The sequence below is a fragment of the Sceloporus undulatus genome, chromosome 5 (genome assembly GCF_019175285.1).
Source record: "Sceloporus undulatus isolate JIND9_A2432 ecotype Alabama chromosome 5, SceUnd_v1.1, whole genome shotgun sequence".
In the NCBI taxonomy this organism is placed as follows: Eukaryota; Metazoa; Chordata; class Lepidosauria; order Squamata; family Phrynosomatidae; genus Sceloporus; species Sceloporus undulatus.
The window spans coordinates 3,264,636-3,280,910 of NC_056526.1; the positions used below are offsets into that span (position 1 = coordinate 3,264,636).

Consider the following 16,275-nt stretch of genomic DNA (forward strand, 5'->3'; position numbering starts at 1 on the left):
CAAAAAAGTTTCCTTAGAAGCAAAAGCCCAAGGCTTAGAGTCTGAACCACAACTCCCAGGATATCCCAGTGATCATGCTGTTTCCAAGCTCTGATCCAGTCCTATATACCCCTACCTGAAGTTGTGCTATGAGTTTAGCAAAAAGTTTTGTCTCATGGGCACCACCAGCACTCTTCATAGCTAAATGAGTGTCAAAGCAAAGACTTTCTGAGAGAGGGAATTGTGAGTGACATTCAAACAAGGCATTCAAAGGAAGAAGAATCTCATCAGCAGGTGCAGCACTCAACTTAATTTGCAGAGTCAGCATTTATAATCCCTGTTATTCTAGTCTAGATGTATCCCACAGGTCTTTTCTCCTGATTGAACTATGGATTCTCTTTCCATTTTCTCATTGCATTTTTTTAAACCCACCAAAAACCAATGTTTTCTTTTCAGTAATGAGGAAAATCAAAGACACATGACAGGCCAGGGAATTGCCCATGGCCAGGGTTGGCACACAGACAACTGGTTGCTTGGCTGGGCATACAGACACAAACATAGAAACCAATGGTCAGAGCTTCATAGACTATGATGGCTCTCTTGCTACTCACTGATCAACACTCTTGGCAATTGAGGCCATAATGAAGAGGACAGCTTCCGTCACTTCCCAGGGAGGGTTGCCTTCTTTCAAGGTAGCGTAAAGCTGGGAAGAGGACACAGTTATCAGTCAGGATGGCCTGATCAACAGGAAAGGGTTGAGGAAGATTTTAGAAAGACCTAGGCTGCTGCCACACTGCAGAATTAATGCAGTTTGACACCGCTTTAACTGTCATGGATCCAATCTATGGAAACCTGGAATTTGCAGCTTGTTCTGGCACCAGACGTTGCTGACAAAGAAGGCTAAATATGTCACAAAACTACACATCCCAGAATTCCATTGCATGGGGCCATGGCAGTTAAAGCAGTGTCAAACTGCATGAATTCTGCAGTGTGGATGCAAAGAGAGGGAGAGAAACAAAAAGGTGACTGGCTGACAAGGAAGGAAAATTAAAACTGAGGGGGAGTCGAGAGTAACACACCAAACAATTTTGGAACTTTGGGTCTCCTGCCTTGATCTGCTGGCATGAAGGAACCCACATGTTATGGACTGCTCCTTCAGCCAACATGAGAACTGGAATTCCAAGGAGGCTGGTATAGTGGATGCGGCCCTTACCATCAGGCAGATGGGTTCTAGAAACCTTGTCAACATCATGGCCAAAGGTTAACAGCTGCCCAGTGGCATAAAAAAGGTTATTTGGTGTTTTGTAGGCCAGGGTAGATGGTTTATGGTTTAGCCTGGCAGTTCAAGGATATAGCTGTGGCTGGGAACAAACCTAGGTGTCAGCAGTTTGCTTGTACTGTTCTCCTATCTGTTATGATGGGAGATAGAGCACACCTGCATAGTTCAGTTTTCTTTCTTTGGTTCTGCACTATATAACCTCAACTTCCAGCTGTAAAGCTCTGAGGAGGATGTGCACCCCAGACCAGAGAATCTGTTACCTGCCATGGAGATTTGAAGTATTGGCTTTGGTACAGTCTCTTGAGGTACATTCTCTTAAGGTCTGTTTCTTCCACTTGCTGTGGAACCCACCAGTTAAAGGTCTGTGATGTTTTTCTCTGCTGCAAATCTCTGGTGCATTGGTTTACCACTAATAAATCTTACTTTATAGCTGTGACACATCTCATTTTTTCAATATTAAACAAAGTCTGGAGGAAGCCCTTGATCTGCAGCCAGTACCAACTCAAAACATGTTGACCAAGCACTTCTATCAAAGGTGCAGTGGCCTAGAGAGCAAGTTAGGACGAGCATTCAGGTCAGGTGAGAAAAGGAGTTCTTTAAGGGTCTGGGGTCACAAAGGGAACTGAGAGACCTGCCACACTTAAGAAATAAAGCAGTTTGACACCACTTTAACTATAATAGCATCATCGTGTGGAATCCTGGGATTTATAGTTTGGTGAGGTATTCAGCCTGGTCTGTCAGAGAGATCTAGTGCTTAACCAAACTATAAATTCCATGATTCCACAGGACAGAGTCATATCAGTTAAAAGTTGTGTTGAACCGCTTTATTTCTGCAGTGTGGATACACCCTGAGACTTCAAGAACAGAAAAAACAGAATGGACAAGCTGACAACTGCTAAGAAGGCCTGGCACCAACATGGGGGCACACGGAAAAGTGTGGATTTTGTTGGGACTCAGATGTGTGGTGCATAGCAGAGGAAAGGAAAAATAGTCCTTTGGGTTCCTTCAAACCAAGAGAAAATACTGGGCAACCTGGGCAATGCAAAAACCGACCAAAGGAAGCTACCCTTTTCTTTCTTACCTGGGCAAAACACTCCACAGAGCCAACTAAGAAAATCAAGTCCTTGACAAGATCCGATACCCGCATCCGGAACTCCCCAAAGTCATCTGTCTCCTCAGGGATCCCTTCCTGGCAGAGAAAATGGGGATGGGGGAGTGTAAAGCAAATGGTGACAAATTTGTCATTGAAAGAACAGAATTGACACAGCAAAAGGGAAATGTGAGCCCCCAAAAGACAAAGCACACAACAACAACAACAACAAAAACAACAACAACCCTGGCACTAGCCAATACAAAGACACATACAGGAATAAAATGTCATGCAAGAGCTTCAACAGATTGTTTTGCCGGCATTGGGCAGAAGGAGTCATAGACAGCTGCAAACATTCTTCTGCATCAGCTATATTTATTTAAAAACAGATATAAGTCTCTTTTCCTCAAGGTTCAGTGTAGTACACTGAAAAAAGTGGACTTGAGAAAAGCTGGCAGAAGCCCTGAAATATACTGGCATGGACTCTCATTCTAACACAAAGAGAATGCCAAACTGAGGACAAAATGCACTTTCTAGTTTCATAAAACTGTTAATAAAAACATATGGTCTTTAAAGAAACCAAGACCAAATTCACTCGAAGATGCAAAAAGAAAATATTCCTGATCTGGACCAATGTCACCTTGGAGCTCTGTCTGACCCCCAAATTGCTTCAAATTTATCTTCCTCCTTTCCTTTCTGCTCCCTTTCCCCAGCGACCATTTTCAATTTACTTTGGGCAGAAGGTTTTCAGCTCAAGAGACCTTCTCTGGCTGTAGGAGAAATGTCGTTGTTGAACTGAAGAGAGCTGAGCTCGATACCAATGTCATTTTATTGGGGGGGAGGGGAAGGAACCCCTTACACAAACTCAGTTCCCTTGCTCCTAAAGGGGGAGGGGGTCATGTTTTGCATAAGAGGATCACAGATGACAAGGGCAAGGGACATACATGGTCCGGATCCAGCTGGCAGTGCCGTGCAAGGGCATGAAGGAGCCTCTGGATGTAGGCCTTGAAAATGCTGTGGATGATGGCGTCATCTGTCTTGTAAAGGTGCTCCCCCAGTCGGTACCAGAAGTTGAAGGAAATTTCCACCACCTGTTGTGGGCAGAAGAGATGTTCAAACCTGGTAGTCCCCAACAGCAGTAGAAGCACCAGACACCTCCAGCTCTCCATAACAGTTCCCAATCTATCTTGCTTTTTTAGGGAGGCTAATGGAGTGACATTGGCACTTGGCAATTGGGGTGAGGAAAAGGTGTACCTTACCTCATATTGGGGGTGGCCTGCGCAGATCAAGAGGAGCTCTATCGTTCGCAAGTCGCCCAAGCCTTGGCCTGGTGTGCAAACGATTTTATCCAGAAATGTTTCACAGAGTTCGGTAAAGATCCGGCAGTAATTAAGAACCCTGAAAAGGAGAAAGGAGGTGGGTTCAAATCAGCAAGCAGGCCCATTGCTGGCAGAAACTGTATCTCAGGTGGGTGCATAGAGGAGGAAAGCAAAATATTTTATATGTATTTCATCATCATCATCATCATCATCATCATCATCATTGAACTGAAATATTTATATTCCACCCTAAGTCCTAAGATGTAAAATGATGTACAGTAAAAATCAATTTAAACTGTTTAAAACTTTTACAAACTTTATGAATAGTTTAAAAGCCCATTTAACATGAAAACAAGATAGTTCAAAACCAATTTAAACAGATTAAAATAATCTTACAGTTGGTCCTCTGTTTTCGCAGGGGATCTGTTCTCCCCCCCACCCCCGTGCGAAAATGGAGGCTCATGCATATTCAAGCCCCATAGGCTTGAATGGGGTGCACGTCCCATTGAAAACAGCAGAGTTCACCCCTCTGTGGATTTTCGAGGTCACAGATCTCAGATCCGTGAGTTAGGAGGGGCAGCTGTATAACCACTATCATGCATAAGTTTGAATGGTGTGAATTATTGTCTCCATTCACCTCTCTACTCCCATCTATGAATCAGGTGCCACAGCCACAACATACAGTGGGGATGTGAGGGGAATGTGCTTTGCAAGTCCAAGACCCAAGATTCTATCCCCACCACTTCTTGTTAACTGGTTCTCAAGAAGCATGAGTGCTGCCTCAGACCTTGGAAAACTGCTACCATTCAGCAGACCAGGTTGGCTTAGACAAGTTGACTGCTTGGTCCATGATTTCTTAGTCCTTTCATATCCATGAGCACCCTGCCTTTCCAGCCTGAACTCCATATTCAGGGCAGAGAAGGAGACATTGAAGTCTTGTTCAAGCACTGACCAGATCCCAAATGGCCTAGCAAGACTGCTGCATCAGACCATAAGTTGAGTATGTTAAGAGAACATTCCATGAATATATATACTTACTGTCCTCTAACATATTCAAACCTATTCTCTCTGCTTCTTTACTTGTCTATGTCAATCTCACTGTCTTTCAATCGCTCATAACACATATATACAGATCTATCTAATGTCCTAAATGCCCCTGGGAGTAGCGGCACAATTGACAAACATACTTTTAAGGCCATGGTCAATGAGGTGTGGATAACAAATGGCTCAAATGTGAACCTCAAGGCCAATTCTGACACCACCACCCCCCATCACCCCAGCACTCTCTGAAAACTGCACCACAAATGCATCAGCAAATGGCACTGGTGGATTTCAGCAGCAAACTAAGGGGAGGAAACATTTAAAGCAAGCACTGTTCCTTGCTCTAAATGGGTTGCAGTAATCTGCCACCTCTGAACAGAAAGTGATCTAGCAAGCTTCTCTACCAGTGATTATATAACCAATGTGAAGTCAAAGGCTTTCATGGTCGGCATCCATAGTTTTTGTGGGTTTTTCAGGCTATGTGGCCATGTTCTGGAAGAGTCAGGAACGTCAGGAATACTCTTCCAGAACATGGTCACATAGCCTGAAAAACCCACAAAAAATGACTATATAGCCCTTTCAATGCACAAAAAACTTCAACACCTGGACCCTTAAGGAAGGGAGAACTGAACTGTAAAGTTATCTAGTTGGACATTAAGGATGATATGATTAAAAAGAAAATTAGAAAGCAGAATGGGATAATTTGGATGCCAGGGGAGAAAAGAAAGAAACATCATTGCAAACCAGAGCTGGATCTAAAAAGCCATACATCTAAATTCAAGAGCCCTGGGGCATTTGGTCTGACATTTGTTGATCAACTGCTCCACGCATACTCTAAGAGAAAACCACTGTTGAAAGGAAGGCTTCCAAAAGCAAACTGGTATGGCACAGGCTGTGTGGGGATAAGGTGAGCTGACAAGACAAGTGCTCAACAACAGCAAAATTGAGAAATTCAGAATAGCTAAGACACCATTCTCCTGACATGGTCCCTCCTCAGAAACTGTAACCTACTGCTCCTTGCCAGGCCTTATGGCTACTCACTTGTCCAAATCTTCGCGGGCCACCGCCATATGATAAGCTGTCTCCAAGGTCAGGACACCCTGGAAAAGCTGCAGGGCCAGGGGCAAGTTGGTTTCCACGTTCTCAATGGCATAAAGCGCAGAACAGACGCAGTCTGAAGCGGCTTCGTGCAGGTTTGACGATGTCTTGTCTTGTTGCTGAAAGGCACCAGAAAAAGGAATACCTGAAGTAAAGTGTCTTAAAGATCGATGAGGGAGAGCTTTCTCTCTGACCCATCACTGCCACACAAGCAGTTGCTGAGGACAGGGAGGAAGGCCTTCCTGGTGACTGCTTGTTCTACAAGAGCCTGAAACGGCAGTCACTCTGCTCTGTTTACTGGCAGGCAAAGGATATTTTATTTAGGGGATCCATTCCGGACCACCACCACCCCATAAGGGAAAAACTGTGTATGCTCAAGCCCCGTTGAAAACAATGGGGTGCTTGCATGTGGTGCAGCTACAGCGTAAGCTGAAAGCCATGTATGGTGCGCCTGCATATGGTGCAGACATGCTGTAATTGATTATGATAGGAGAGATTTTTTTAAATGGGATGTGCTGGACTTTCTTCTTTTTATTTTAAACAGGTTTTTAAAAAATTAGTAGGTTTCTCTACTTAATGGGATTTGTAAATTTCTGTACTATACAGTGTTTCCCTTGTACAGGCTGAGTCTCCCTTATCTGGAATCCAAAATCTAATACAGTCCGCTCTCTCTGTACGTGGGGGATCTGTTCTGGACCCCCTCCCCCCACGTATGGGGAAGAGAGCATATGCTCAAGCCCCATAGAAAATAATGGGCCGTTCATTTGCAGCATGGTGCACGGCGTGGTTTACTTCTGCCCGAGCTTGCATTCCGCGTAATCTCAAAGCTGCGGAAGGCAAGCCCACCTATGGGGAGGGTCAACTGTATATTCCAAAATCCAAAATTATCCACATGGATGGCTGAAATAGTGGAATCTTTGCTTTCTGATGGTTCAGTGTACACAAACTTGATTTCATGCACAAAATTATTATTATTATTATTATTATTATTATTATTATTATTAACCTTTATTTATAAAGCGCTGTAAGTTATTAAATATACTGTGTATAAAATTATTTCCTGGCTATGTGTATAAGGTGTAAATGAAACCTAAATGAATTTCAAATTTAGACTTGGACCTCATCTCCAAGATATCTCATTATGTATATGTAAATATTCCAAAATCTGAAAAAATTAGAAATCCAAAACACTCCTGATACCAAGGATTTTAGATAAGGAAGACTCAACCTGTATTTTGTTTTAACCTATACTGTAAGCCAGCCTTTTACACCCTGGAGAAACCCTTGTTCAGGTATCAGGGAACCCGTGTATAAAGAATTATTATCTTTACGGCTAAAAAATAGCATTTTTAAAAAAATCACAACCTCTCATGGAACCCCTAGCAACCTCTCACAAAATCCAGGAATCCAGGTTGACAAATCTCACTGTAAGCTGTATTGGGAGAAAGATGGGATATCAAATGAATGAATGAATCTGGCTCAGTTTTCCTGCTAGCACAGAGGTAGACAAAACAGTCCAGAGCCAATTTCACTGCAATCTGGTGCCCCCCTAGGCTGTTTCAGAGTTCAGTGTGTTGTAATGTGTTGGACTAGGACTCCAGGAGACCAGGGTTTGAATCCCTACTCAGCCATGGAAACTCTGGATGACCCTGGGCAGTCACACTCTCTCAGCCTCAGAGAAAGGCAAAGACAAATCTACTCTGAACAAATTTTTGTCAAGAAACCCCCATGATATGTTCACTTTAGGGTCACTGTAAGTCACAAATTACCTGAAGGCACACAACAATAAAGCCTGTTTTAGGCCCAAGAGAAGCTTTTTTTTTCAACCAAGATGGGATAAGAAATAACTTCCTGTGTGTTCCAGGCTGAAACAGGCCAGGCTCCTCAAGTGCCAAATTGCCCCCAGGTCCTCTAGAGAGCACAAGGGGGAAAAGGGCTCAACAAAAAAACATTTTTTAAAAATTGACAAACGTTGGGAACTACAAGAGGTAGTAAGAGCAAAATTTGCAAAGAAAGAAGTCATAAATATGTGTATTTTAAATATCTTTTTTGTAATCTGTTGTTTTTATGTTATGTTAGTGGTTTGTTTCATAATGTTGTTCAGTTGCCCCTCTGTTTTTGTAGCCTTGGAGTCTGTGTCCCTCGCCCATTCATAGACGACAAATGGAGGGGGACAAAATGGGGTGCACAGGTGCTCCCAGGCGCACACTACTATTCAAGCCAATGGGGCTTGAATATTGGCGATTTTCCGTTTTTGCATGGGGGTTCCAGAACAGATCCCTTGCAAAAACAGAGGGGCAACTGTATTTCTTTTTGTAATTGTTTTTGTTTTGTCGGGTAACTGTGATGTTATTATTTGTACTGATACTAATAAATATATTGATAAAAAGGTTGAGGGGTGGGAGGTAGCACTGGGGCCAAAACAGGCCTTATACAGTCTAAAGACCACATTTCCATCACCTCTAGTCATACATTGGAGGCCAATTCTAGATTTAAATTCCAGGGATTTAGCTACCTCTTTGTTCTCTTTGAAGCAACAGAAAAGGATTCATCTCCAGCCCACAACCATTTTAACATCTGGACAACTAGCAACTGCAGGTGGCAGAAGCTTTCACAGATTAATATTCACTTTGCTGGGAAGCTCATAATAATAGCATTAGTGTCCTTTGCTAGGAGATAAGCACACATACATGCAAACACAGTTACAGATTCTGTTGAGAGGATAGGTGGGACTGCCCAGTTTTTAACAGTGAAGAAATATAGTCAGTTCCGCACATGTCTATCATGACTAGCTTCCATGTCTATGTTTTCGAAGGTGCATTAGATGCACAGGAGATTTGGATGCCCACAGGAGAAAGCCTTCTAGGTGGCTGCTCTCAAGTTGTGGAACTTCCTTCCACAGGAGGTTTGGTTACCAAGCTCTTTCTTTCCACGGGCTGGCCAAGACTTTCTTATTTAGGTAGACCTTTGACCAGGGGTAGGCAACCTACGGTCCGCGGGCCGAATGCGGCCTGGCAAGGCCTTGGGACTGGCCCCAGCCCGGTCCTGCCGCCGATTGCCACCGGGGCCTTTGGCATCTCACACGAGTGGCATGGTGGGGCAATTGTCTATAGAAGCCTCAGAAACATGCATTTATCTTAACATTTTTTTAAAAAAAAATCAGCAAATTTTTTCACATGCCCTCCATTTTTAATTAAAATGTGTCCTCCTTTTGAAAATTTTGTCCTACATTTGTCCCGGTTTATTTATTTATTTAATTTAAAAAAAAACCATTTATTTATTTATTTTTTGGCTTCGGCCCCCCAGTTGTCCGAGGGACAGCAACCCGGCCCCCGGCTCAAAACGGTTGCCTACCCCTGCCTTTGACTCTCAACCTATTTTGGCACAAGGGTCTTTTAATGGAGCATGTGAGATCTTTTAATGAAGTGTGTTACGCTTTTAACCTTTCTACTATTTTTAATGTGGTTTTAAGCTGTTTTAATTATAAGGGAGGGTTCACTTTGTATCAAATAAGTTCAGCTGTACTCTGTTTGTTATAAGCTATCTAGGGTCGCATAGTGGGGAAAAGGCAGGACATACATTTAAGAAAATAGATCAATAAGTTTTGGGCAAAGTTGACAACTCCACGGTTTAAGTTAGAAATTAGAAGGTTTGCCAAATGTTAGTGTGGGAATGTAGTTCCCAAGCATATTTTGGAATATAGTCAGCCCTCCATATCCACAGATTCTTTATCCACGGATTCAAACAACTATGGTTTGAAAATATTAAAAAAAAACATATAAATTCCAAAAAGCCAATCTTGATTTTGTCATTTTATATAAGGGACACCATTTTACTACACCACTGTACAGTATTTAATGGGACATGAGCATCCACAGATTTTGGTATCCAGGGGGTGGTGGTCCTGGAACCAAACTCCAGTGGATACGGAGAACCCACTCTACTGTGCAATTCCTTTTCAGATCCTGCAATTATGGCCCAGCTGCTGTACAGAAGCCATGGGAAGGGGAGGAGCTTTACATTCAAGACTGATCTTATTGTCTCCACACAACCAAGGGCAGAGTATCAGATGGGAAGAAGACCCACAAGACCCACACTGGGAAAGCTCAAAGAAGATTCAGGGTTGTGTTGAACCTGGCTGCAGAGGCTGCAACTGAGAGGAAAGGCATCATCCAGACCAGGCTAGAAAAAGCAGAGTACTGCTGAGGCTCGAGAATGAAAAAAAGAACCCAGCTTCTTGGAGCCATGGCCTCATTTGACTGGAAAAGCCAGTGCACAGCACCTCTAAGAGCTATAAGCCCTTTTCTCCAGGGCCAATGTTCTGGTGGCTTGATGGCCCGCCCCATACTCAGTGGATGATTTTAAATGGCCTGTTGGTTCCTTTTAACTCTTGTATTCTATTTGAAATCTCCCTTACTCTGATTTTATGTACACACACTAGGGAGTAAAACACAAATGCACACCACCAGACACATGTCAGCATGCCTGCATTCAGAGGCTGACCATATCCCTCACTACTGTCATGGCTCAATGCTATGAAATTCTGGGATGTGTAGTTTTGTGAGACATTTCACCTTCTGTCAGAGAACTCTGGTGCCATGGCAAACTACAAAGCCCAGAATTCCAAAGCATTGAGCCAAGGCAGCAAAAGCAGTGTCAAACTGCATTGTTTCTGCAGTGCAGATGCAGCCTGACTTAAGGCATCCCTTGGGCTCTTATTATTCCTATGCTCAGCTGGGCCCTCCTTCCCAGCACAGAGATTTGGGATCCTGGAACCATACCAGAACTTCAAAGAGCAGTGATAGCAATTTGCTGTTGGCCATGAAGGTGCTGTCGAGGACGCCAAGGTTGAACCAGCTCCCTAGGCAGCGGAAGATCTTTATGAGCATCTTCTCATCATTGCCTGCCTTCTCCACACAGGTCACCTGCAGGGAAAATAAAAAAGGAGAGGTGGGAGATCAGTGCACTGCAAACCAAGGTGACCTGTCACATCGTCCAGCAGCATACTAGCATTCTGCTTACAAAGGTTGAGGTAACCTGAGTTAATGGATGTATGCAAAGGGATCTTGTAGCACCTTTGAGACTAACTGTGCAAAAGATGTTGTAAGCATGAGCGTTCATAGACTTGGTCTATGGTAAACTAGTAGACTCCATGCATCTGAGGAAGTAGATCAAGTCTATGAAAGTTTATGCTACAACCTCCTTCACACAGTCTCAAAGATGCTACAAGATCCCTTTGCATACCAATATTTCAGATTAACAGAGCTATGTCTCTGAATTCTCCTCTCAGTTAACAAAGTGTTCCTGGGCTTTATTTCTGTAACAGAAATTTGGGTACCAAGAGTTAGAAATAACGGGCGCACCTATACTATAGAAACAATGCAGTTTGGCATCACTTTTAAGTGTTGTGGCTCCATCCTATGGAATCCTGGGATTTGTAGCACTACAAGTCTTTAGCCTTCTCTGCAAGAGAATGCTGATGCTCATTAAACAAAAAATCCCAGGATTTTGAAGGATGGAGCCATGGCAGTTAGAGTGGTGTCAAACTGCATTATTTAGACAGTATAGATGCAACCAAGATGAAAAGAATAGGGAGAGGTCCCTACGCCACAGAAGAAGAAGAGCAGTTCAAGGTGTTTCGGTAGACTTCTGGTTCAAAACTAGCACTATGCACATGTCAAATGAAGTAACCAGATCAGGTAAGTCTTTGCTTTCTGATGCTTCAATGTATACAAACTTTGTTTCATGCATAGAATTATTAAAACTACTGTGTATAAAATTACCTTTACAGGCTATGTGTATAAGGTGTATATGAAACATAACTTCATGTTGAGACTTGGGTCTCATCTTCAAGATATCTCATTATGTATATGCAAATATTCCAATATCCAAAACATTTCTGGTCTCAAGTATTTCAGATAAGGGTGACTCAACCTATATTTTCTTTCAGGAAAACTTTCAAGGCCAGTAATCTGTACATACTCAGAACCCTCCCTGTCTCAGCAAGGGCAGCAAAGACAAAATACAAGGTATGTCCTGAATGTGGTGCTGCAATGCACCCTGGGATTCAACAAGAACAGGAGGGATGCAAGAGAAGATCCACCAAAGAGGAAGCACAGGCAGTCAGGGGCAAGTTACTCCTGGGAGCATGAGAGACTTGAAAGTGCAACCTCAGCAAAATGAAGCAGAAAGGAAAGGAAGGGGCATTGCTAGCCTCAGCAGCTTTGCCTCCAGGACAGACGCCCTGCTTGCTTAGTCAAATGTTGATCAATGAGGGCACCAGCAGGGGAAGGAGCCTCTCTACTGAAGAACACGAAGAGCACCAACCCTGCAGGGCTGAGGCACAGAAGCTGGAGGATGTGATGCAAAAGCGAGACTAAGGCTGCACCTGCACTGCAGAAATAGTGCACTTTGACACCATTTTAACTGCAATGGCTGAATGCTATGGAATTCTGAGATTGGTAGTTTTGAGAGATATTTAGCTTTCTCTGTCAGAGAGCACTGGTGTCACAACAAACTACTAAGCCCAGGATTCTATAGGATGAACGATAGTTAAAGCAGTGTCAAACTGCATTATTTCTGCAGTGCAGATGTACTCAAAAGTCTCAGGATGAGGGGAAAGGTCTGTTCCAAGAACAAAACAAGCCAAATAAATATAGCCCAACACATTTTATTCCTCTGCTTTACAGACATACGGTACCTCCCAAGATATTGTTGTTGCTGTTATCATAATCATTATTTTAGTCATTTATATCCTGCCTTTCCTCTGGAATAAAAGTGTCTTCTCTTTCGACAAACTGCAAAGATTAAGATTGCCTGTATGTGCACAGAGATATCTATAAGGGTTTAATAGTCCTACTCTGAAAACTACCAGCTGCAATTTGCAATGTTAGAGAGATACTTTTTCCAAATCCCTACAGGCAGATTTCCATATTACTTTGTAAATACAGAGAGTCCTGTTTTATGTGCCTGTAACTCAATGGGGTTTACTACATGCTGTGGGCTTTATTTCAGAGGAAAAACTGGCAAAACCACCTCTGAATATTCCTTGCCTGAGAAAACTTTAAGAAATACATGGGAGTCACAAAAAGCTGACAGGAAACTGGAAGGCACATACACTTGTTGTGTGCCTTCAAGTCATTTCTGACTTATGGTGACCCTATTATGGGGTCTTCTTGGCAAGATTTATTCAGAAGAGGTTTACCATTATCTTCCCCTGAGACTGGGAGCAAGTGACCTGCCCAAGGTTACGCAGTTAGGTTTCATGGCCAAATGGGAAAACGAACCTTGGCCCCAGAGTCATAGTCCAACATTCAAACCACTATGCATACACACACAGATAGACAATATTGTTTATTGGTTTTATTTCTTGTGTAACTTGAAACGCATGTTCATAGCCTACTTTTTTTTAATCTAGTCAGTTCGTTTGCTTTAATGTCTATTGTTTGTTTTTTAACAGCCCCTGCAGAATACAACAAAATAATTCCCAAATGAAATGCACTGGACAGTTTATATGCTGTTGTTGTTTTTAAATAAAACCTATATCTGAATCTTCTGAGACCCACTGTCCTCTTTACATCCAGTGCCACTGAGATTGGGAAAGAGAGTGATCTTGCCCTCAAATCCACTCTCTGGTGAAGATGGACATTCCTTCCTCCCAGGACTGGAAAGCATTCAGTAACTGTGAGTCTCCCTTATTGGAATCTTAAGACACTTTAAAATGCCCCTCCAATTCCTGGTTAAGTGACTGGCTAAAGACTTGTTAACTGATCAGGAAACCGATTTCTTGTTTCCACCAAGGAAGAGGCCATAATTTTCCATGCTATTTGGATACCTTTGGACAGATTTAATGACAGATACTGTTTATAGCTGCTTTCACTTAAGGCAATGGTCCCCAAACTGTGCCCTTTAAGAGATTTTTGACTTCAGCTCCCAGAAGCCTCAGCCATGTTGGCCAATAGTGTAGGATTCTGCGAGCAACATCCCTTAAAGAGCACGGTTTGGGGACCACTGACCTAGGGTCTGGCAGCTCACACAATCAGGTCCCCCTTTTAGAGCAGGAAGTTTGCACAGGCCTACTCTCACATGGATGTAACCAGGACCAAAAATGGTGGAAGGTCTGGAAACCATAACCTGTGAAGATCAATGTAGGGAGCTGAGTATGTTTAACCTGGAGAAGAGAAGGTTAAGAGGTAATATGATAGCTGTTAAAATATTTGAAGGGATGCCATACTGAGGATGGAGCAAGCTTGTTTTCTGCTGCTCCAGAGAACAGGACCCAGAAAAATGGATGCAAGCTACAGGAAAAGAGATTCTACCTCAACATTAGGAGGAACCTCCTGACAGCAAGAGCTGTTTGACAGTGGAAGATGCTCCCTTGGTGTGTGGTGGAGTCTCCCTCTTTGGAGGTCTTTAAACAGAGACTGGATGGCCATCTGTAGGAAGTGCTTTGACTGTGTCTGCTTGCATGTCAGAAGGGGGTTGGACTGAATGACCCTTGAGGGTTTCTTCCAAGTCTATGATTCTATTCTATTTTAGGTTCACAACAATGCTGTGAAGCAGGTAAAGCTGAACCACTCACTGAATATAATAGTATTCAACCCTGTTAGTCTGTTTTTACATAAAGCCATTAAGGAATTCAGTACACTTCCATCACATGCGTGCATCCAAAAAAGTGGACGTGAGAGATTTCTTCTTCCCAAGTAGTCTCAAAAGTGTTAGTGGGTTTCTTTCTTTTGCACTAAATGCAATGTTCTGGATGGGGGTTAAATGGGACTGGATATAAAGCCTTCCCCATTCAAGCTAAGGAGAATAGAATAAAAACCCCACTGGCTCTCAAACCAGTTCAGCCTTCTCTTCTTTTTTCAGTACTTTCCTGCATTAATATTGATATTTTAACCTGCCACTCACCAGCAGAGAGACCACCGTACTGGAGTAATAGGCTAAGTCTTCGATGATCTCAGTGCGGCGGTTGGCTCCAATGCGTAAGGATCGGCTGTGAACCTCTTCTGGCAGCACCGTCAGGATTTCCAGTAAGAAGGGCAGTGACGTCACATCATTGTTGTACCTGTAGTTTCAGGGATGGAGGTGAGGAAAAAAATTGGTGAGGGAAAAGCTCAACAGCCAAGCAGGTTTTCGGCACATATGTCAAAATGGGAAAAAAGAGATTAAAGACAATTACTTGGAAAGAAATGAAATGAACCATTATGCAAAACATACTAAAACAATACAAGTGTTAACTACTTAAATTAGTAGTTTTTTATTAAAATGGCTCTGGAAGGATATACCATCACCAGGAGGAACAGCAGCTTCCACCCTCTCTAAAAAAGGTTTAAACATTTTTAGCAGTGCAGTATGGCACACAGCATGGTGTAGTGGTTTTGAGTGTTGGATAATGACTTTGGAAAGTAGGGTCTAAATCTTCATTCAGCTATGGAAGCCCACTGGGTGACCTTGGGTAAGTCACATTCTCTCATCATCAGAAGAAGGCATAGGCAACCCCCTCTGAACAGATCTTGCCAAGAAAACCCCATGACAGGGTCGCCATAAGCTGGCAATGACTTGTAGGCACCCAATAACAACAGTGGCAAGTAATAATCAGCTCTTGCTAATAAAAGTACATTTTTTCCAAAGAGTATATTTCCAATACCAGCAAAAAGGAGGAAAATACACTGAATGCTTAAGACGGAATATAACAGGACATTCTAGAAGAAAATGAGCCCAAACTCATGGATGAAGGACTGCCCAAGTGTTGTGAATGTGAAAGCAAAAAGGGAAAGGTGCCAAGCAATAAGAACCTCATGACAATCCTCATCATCCCACTGCCAACAAAGCCAATCTACCATGCCCAACTTTTAATTTTTTTATTTATTGGCCAAAAAATACTGTTGGTCCATTGTGGCCCAAGATTTTCACTTCAAAATTAAGCTGCTGTATCTCCAGCACACAACCGACTGCAAATTTACACACCATGAATTTCATGTACCTTTAGGAGGGAGGGCAGGAAAAGAGAAAAAGAGGACCTGAGGAAAGAAGGTACTTACTTTTCGACCAGTGTGTGTACGCAGCCTTTCCAAGAGGCCATCTGTAGGGCAAGGTCTGCTATGGCTAATGCAAGCTGCAGAGGGAGGGGGGGAAGGCAGGGAACACAAGGCAAAGGTAAGCACTCCACAAGAGTCCCCTCCCTCCATTTCCCAAACAGCCACGGAAACCCACTGGGTGACGTCAAATGTGTCAAAGGCTTTCATGGCCAGCAGCCATGGGTTTTGTGGGTTTTTCAGTCTATGTGGCCACGTTCTAGAAAATTTTCTTCCTGATGTTTCGCCAGCATCTGTGGCTGGCAAGTCACTCTCTCTCAAACTCAGAGAAAGGCAATGGCAAACTTCTTCTGAACAATAAATCTGGTCAAGAAAACCCTGTGATAAGGTGACCTTAGAATCACTGTAAGTTGGAAATGACTTGAAACCACA

The 16,275-nt window shown here is 43.0% G+C and overlaps 1 protein-coding gene across 4 annotated transcripts in view; it reads right to left on the reverse strand.

The window, feature by feature from the left end:
• Positions 1–16,275, reverse strand: part of TNPO3 (transportin 3) — a 64,849-nt gene that overhangs the window by 21,318 nt on the left and 27,256 nt on the right. For all 4 annotated transcript variants that reach the window (XM_042468395.1, XM_042468397.1, XM_042468396.1 and 1 more), the window contains exons 3-10: positions 15,850–15,923; positions 14,717–14,873; positions 10,588–10,731; positions 5,750–5,925; positions 3,608–3,746; positions 3,293–3,439; positions 2,340–2,447; positions 591–682 (exon numbers count right to left, since the gene is read on the reverse strand). In XM_042468395.1, coding sequence (XP_042324329.1) covers positions 591–682; positions 2,340–2,447; positions 3,293–3,439; positions 3,608–3,746; positions 5,750–5,925; positions 10,588–10,731; positions 14,717–14,873; positions 15,850–15,923 — 1,037 coding nt within the window. The remainder of the gene's footprint in view (positions 1–590; positions 683–2,339; positions 2,448–3,292; positions 3,440–3,607; positions 3,747–5,749; positions 5,926–10,587; positions 10,732–14,716; positions 14,874–15,849; positions 15,924–16,275) is intronic.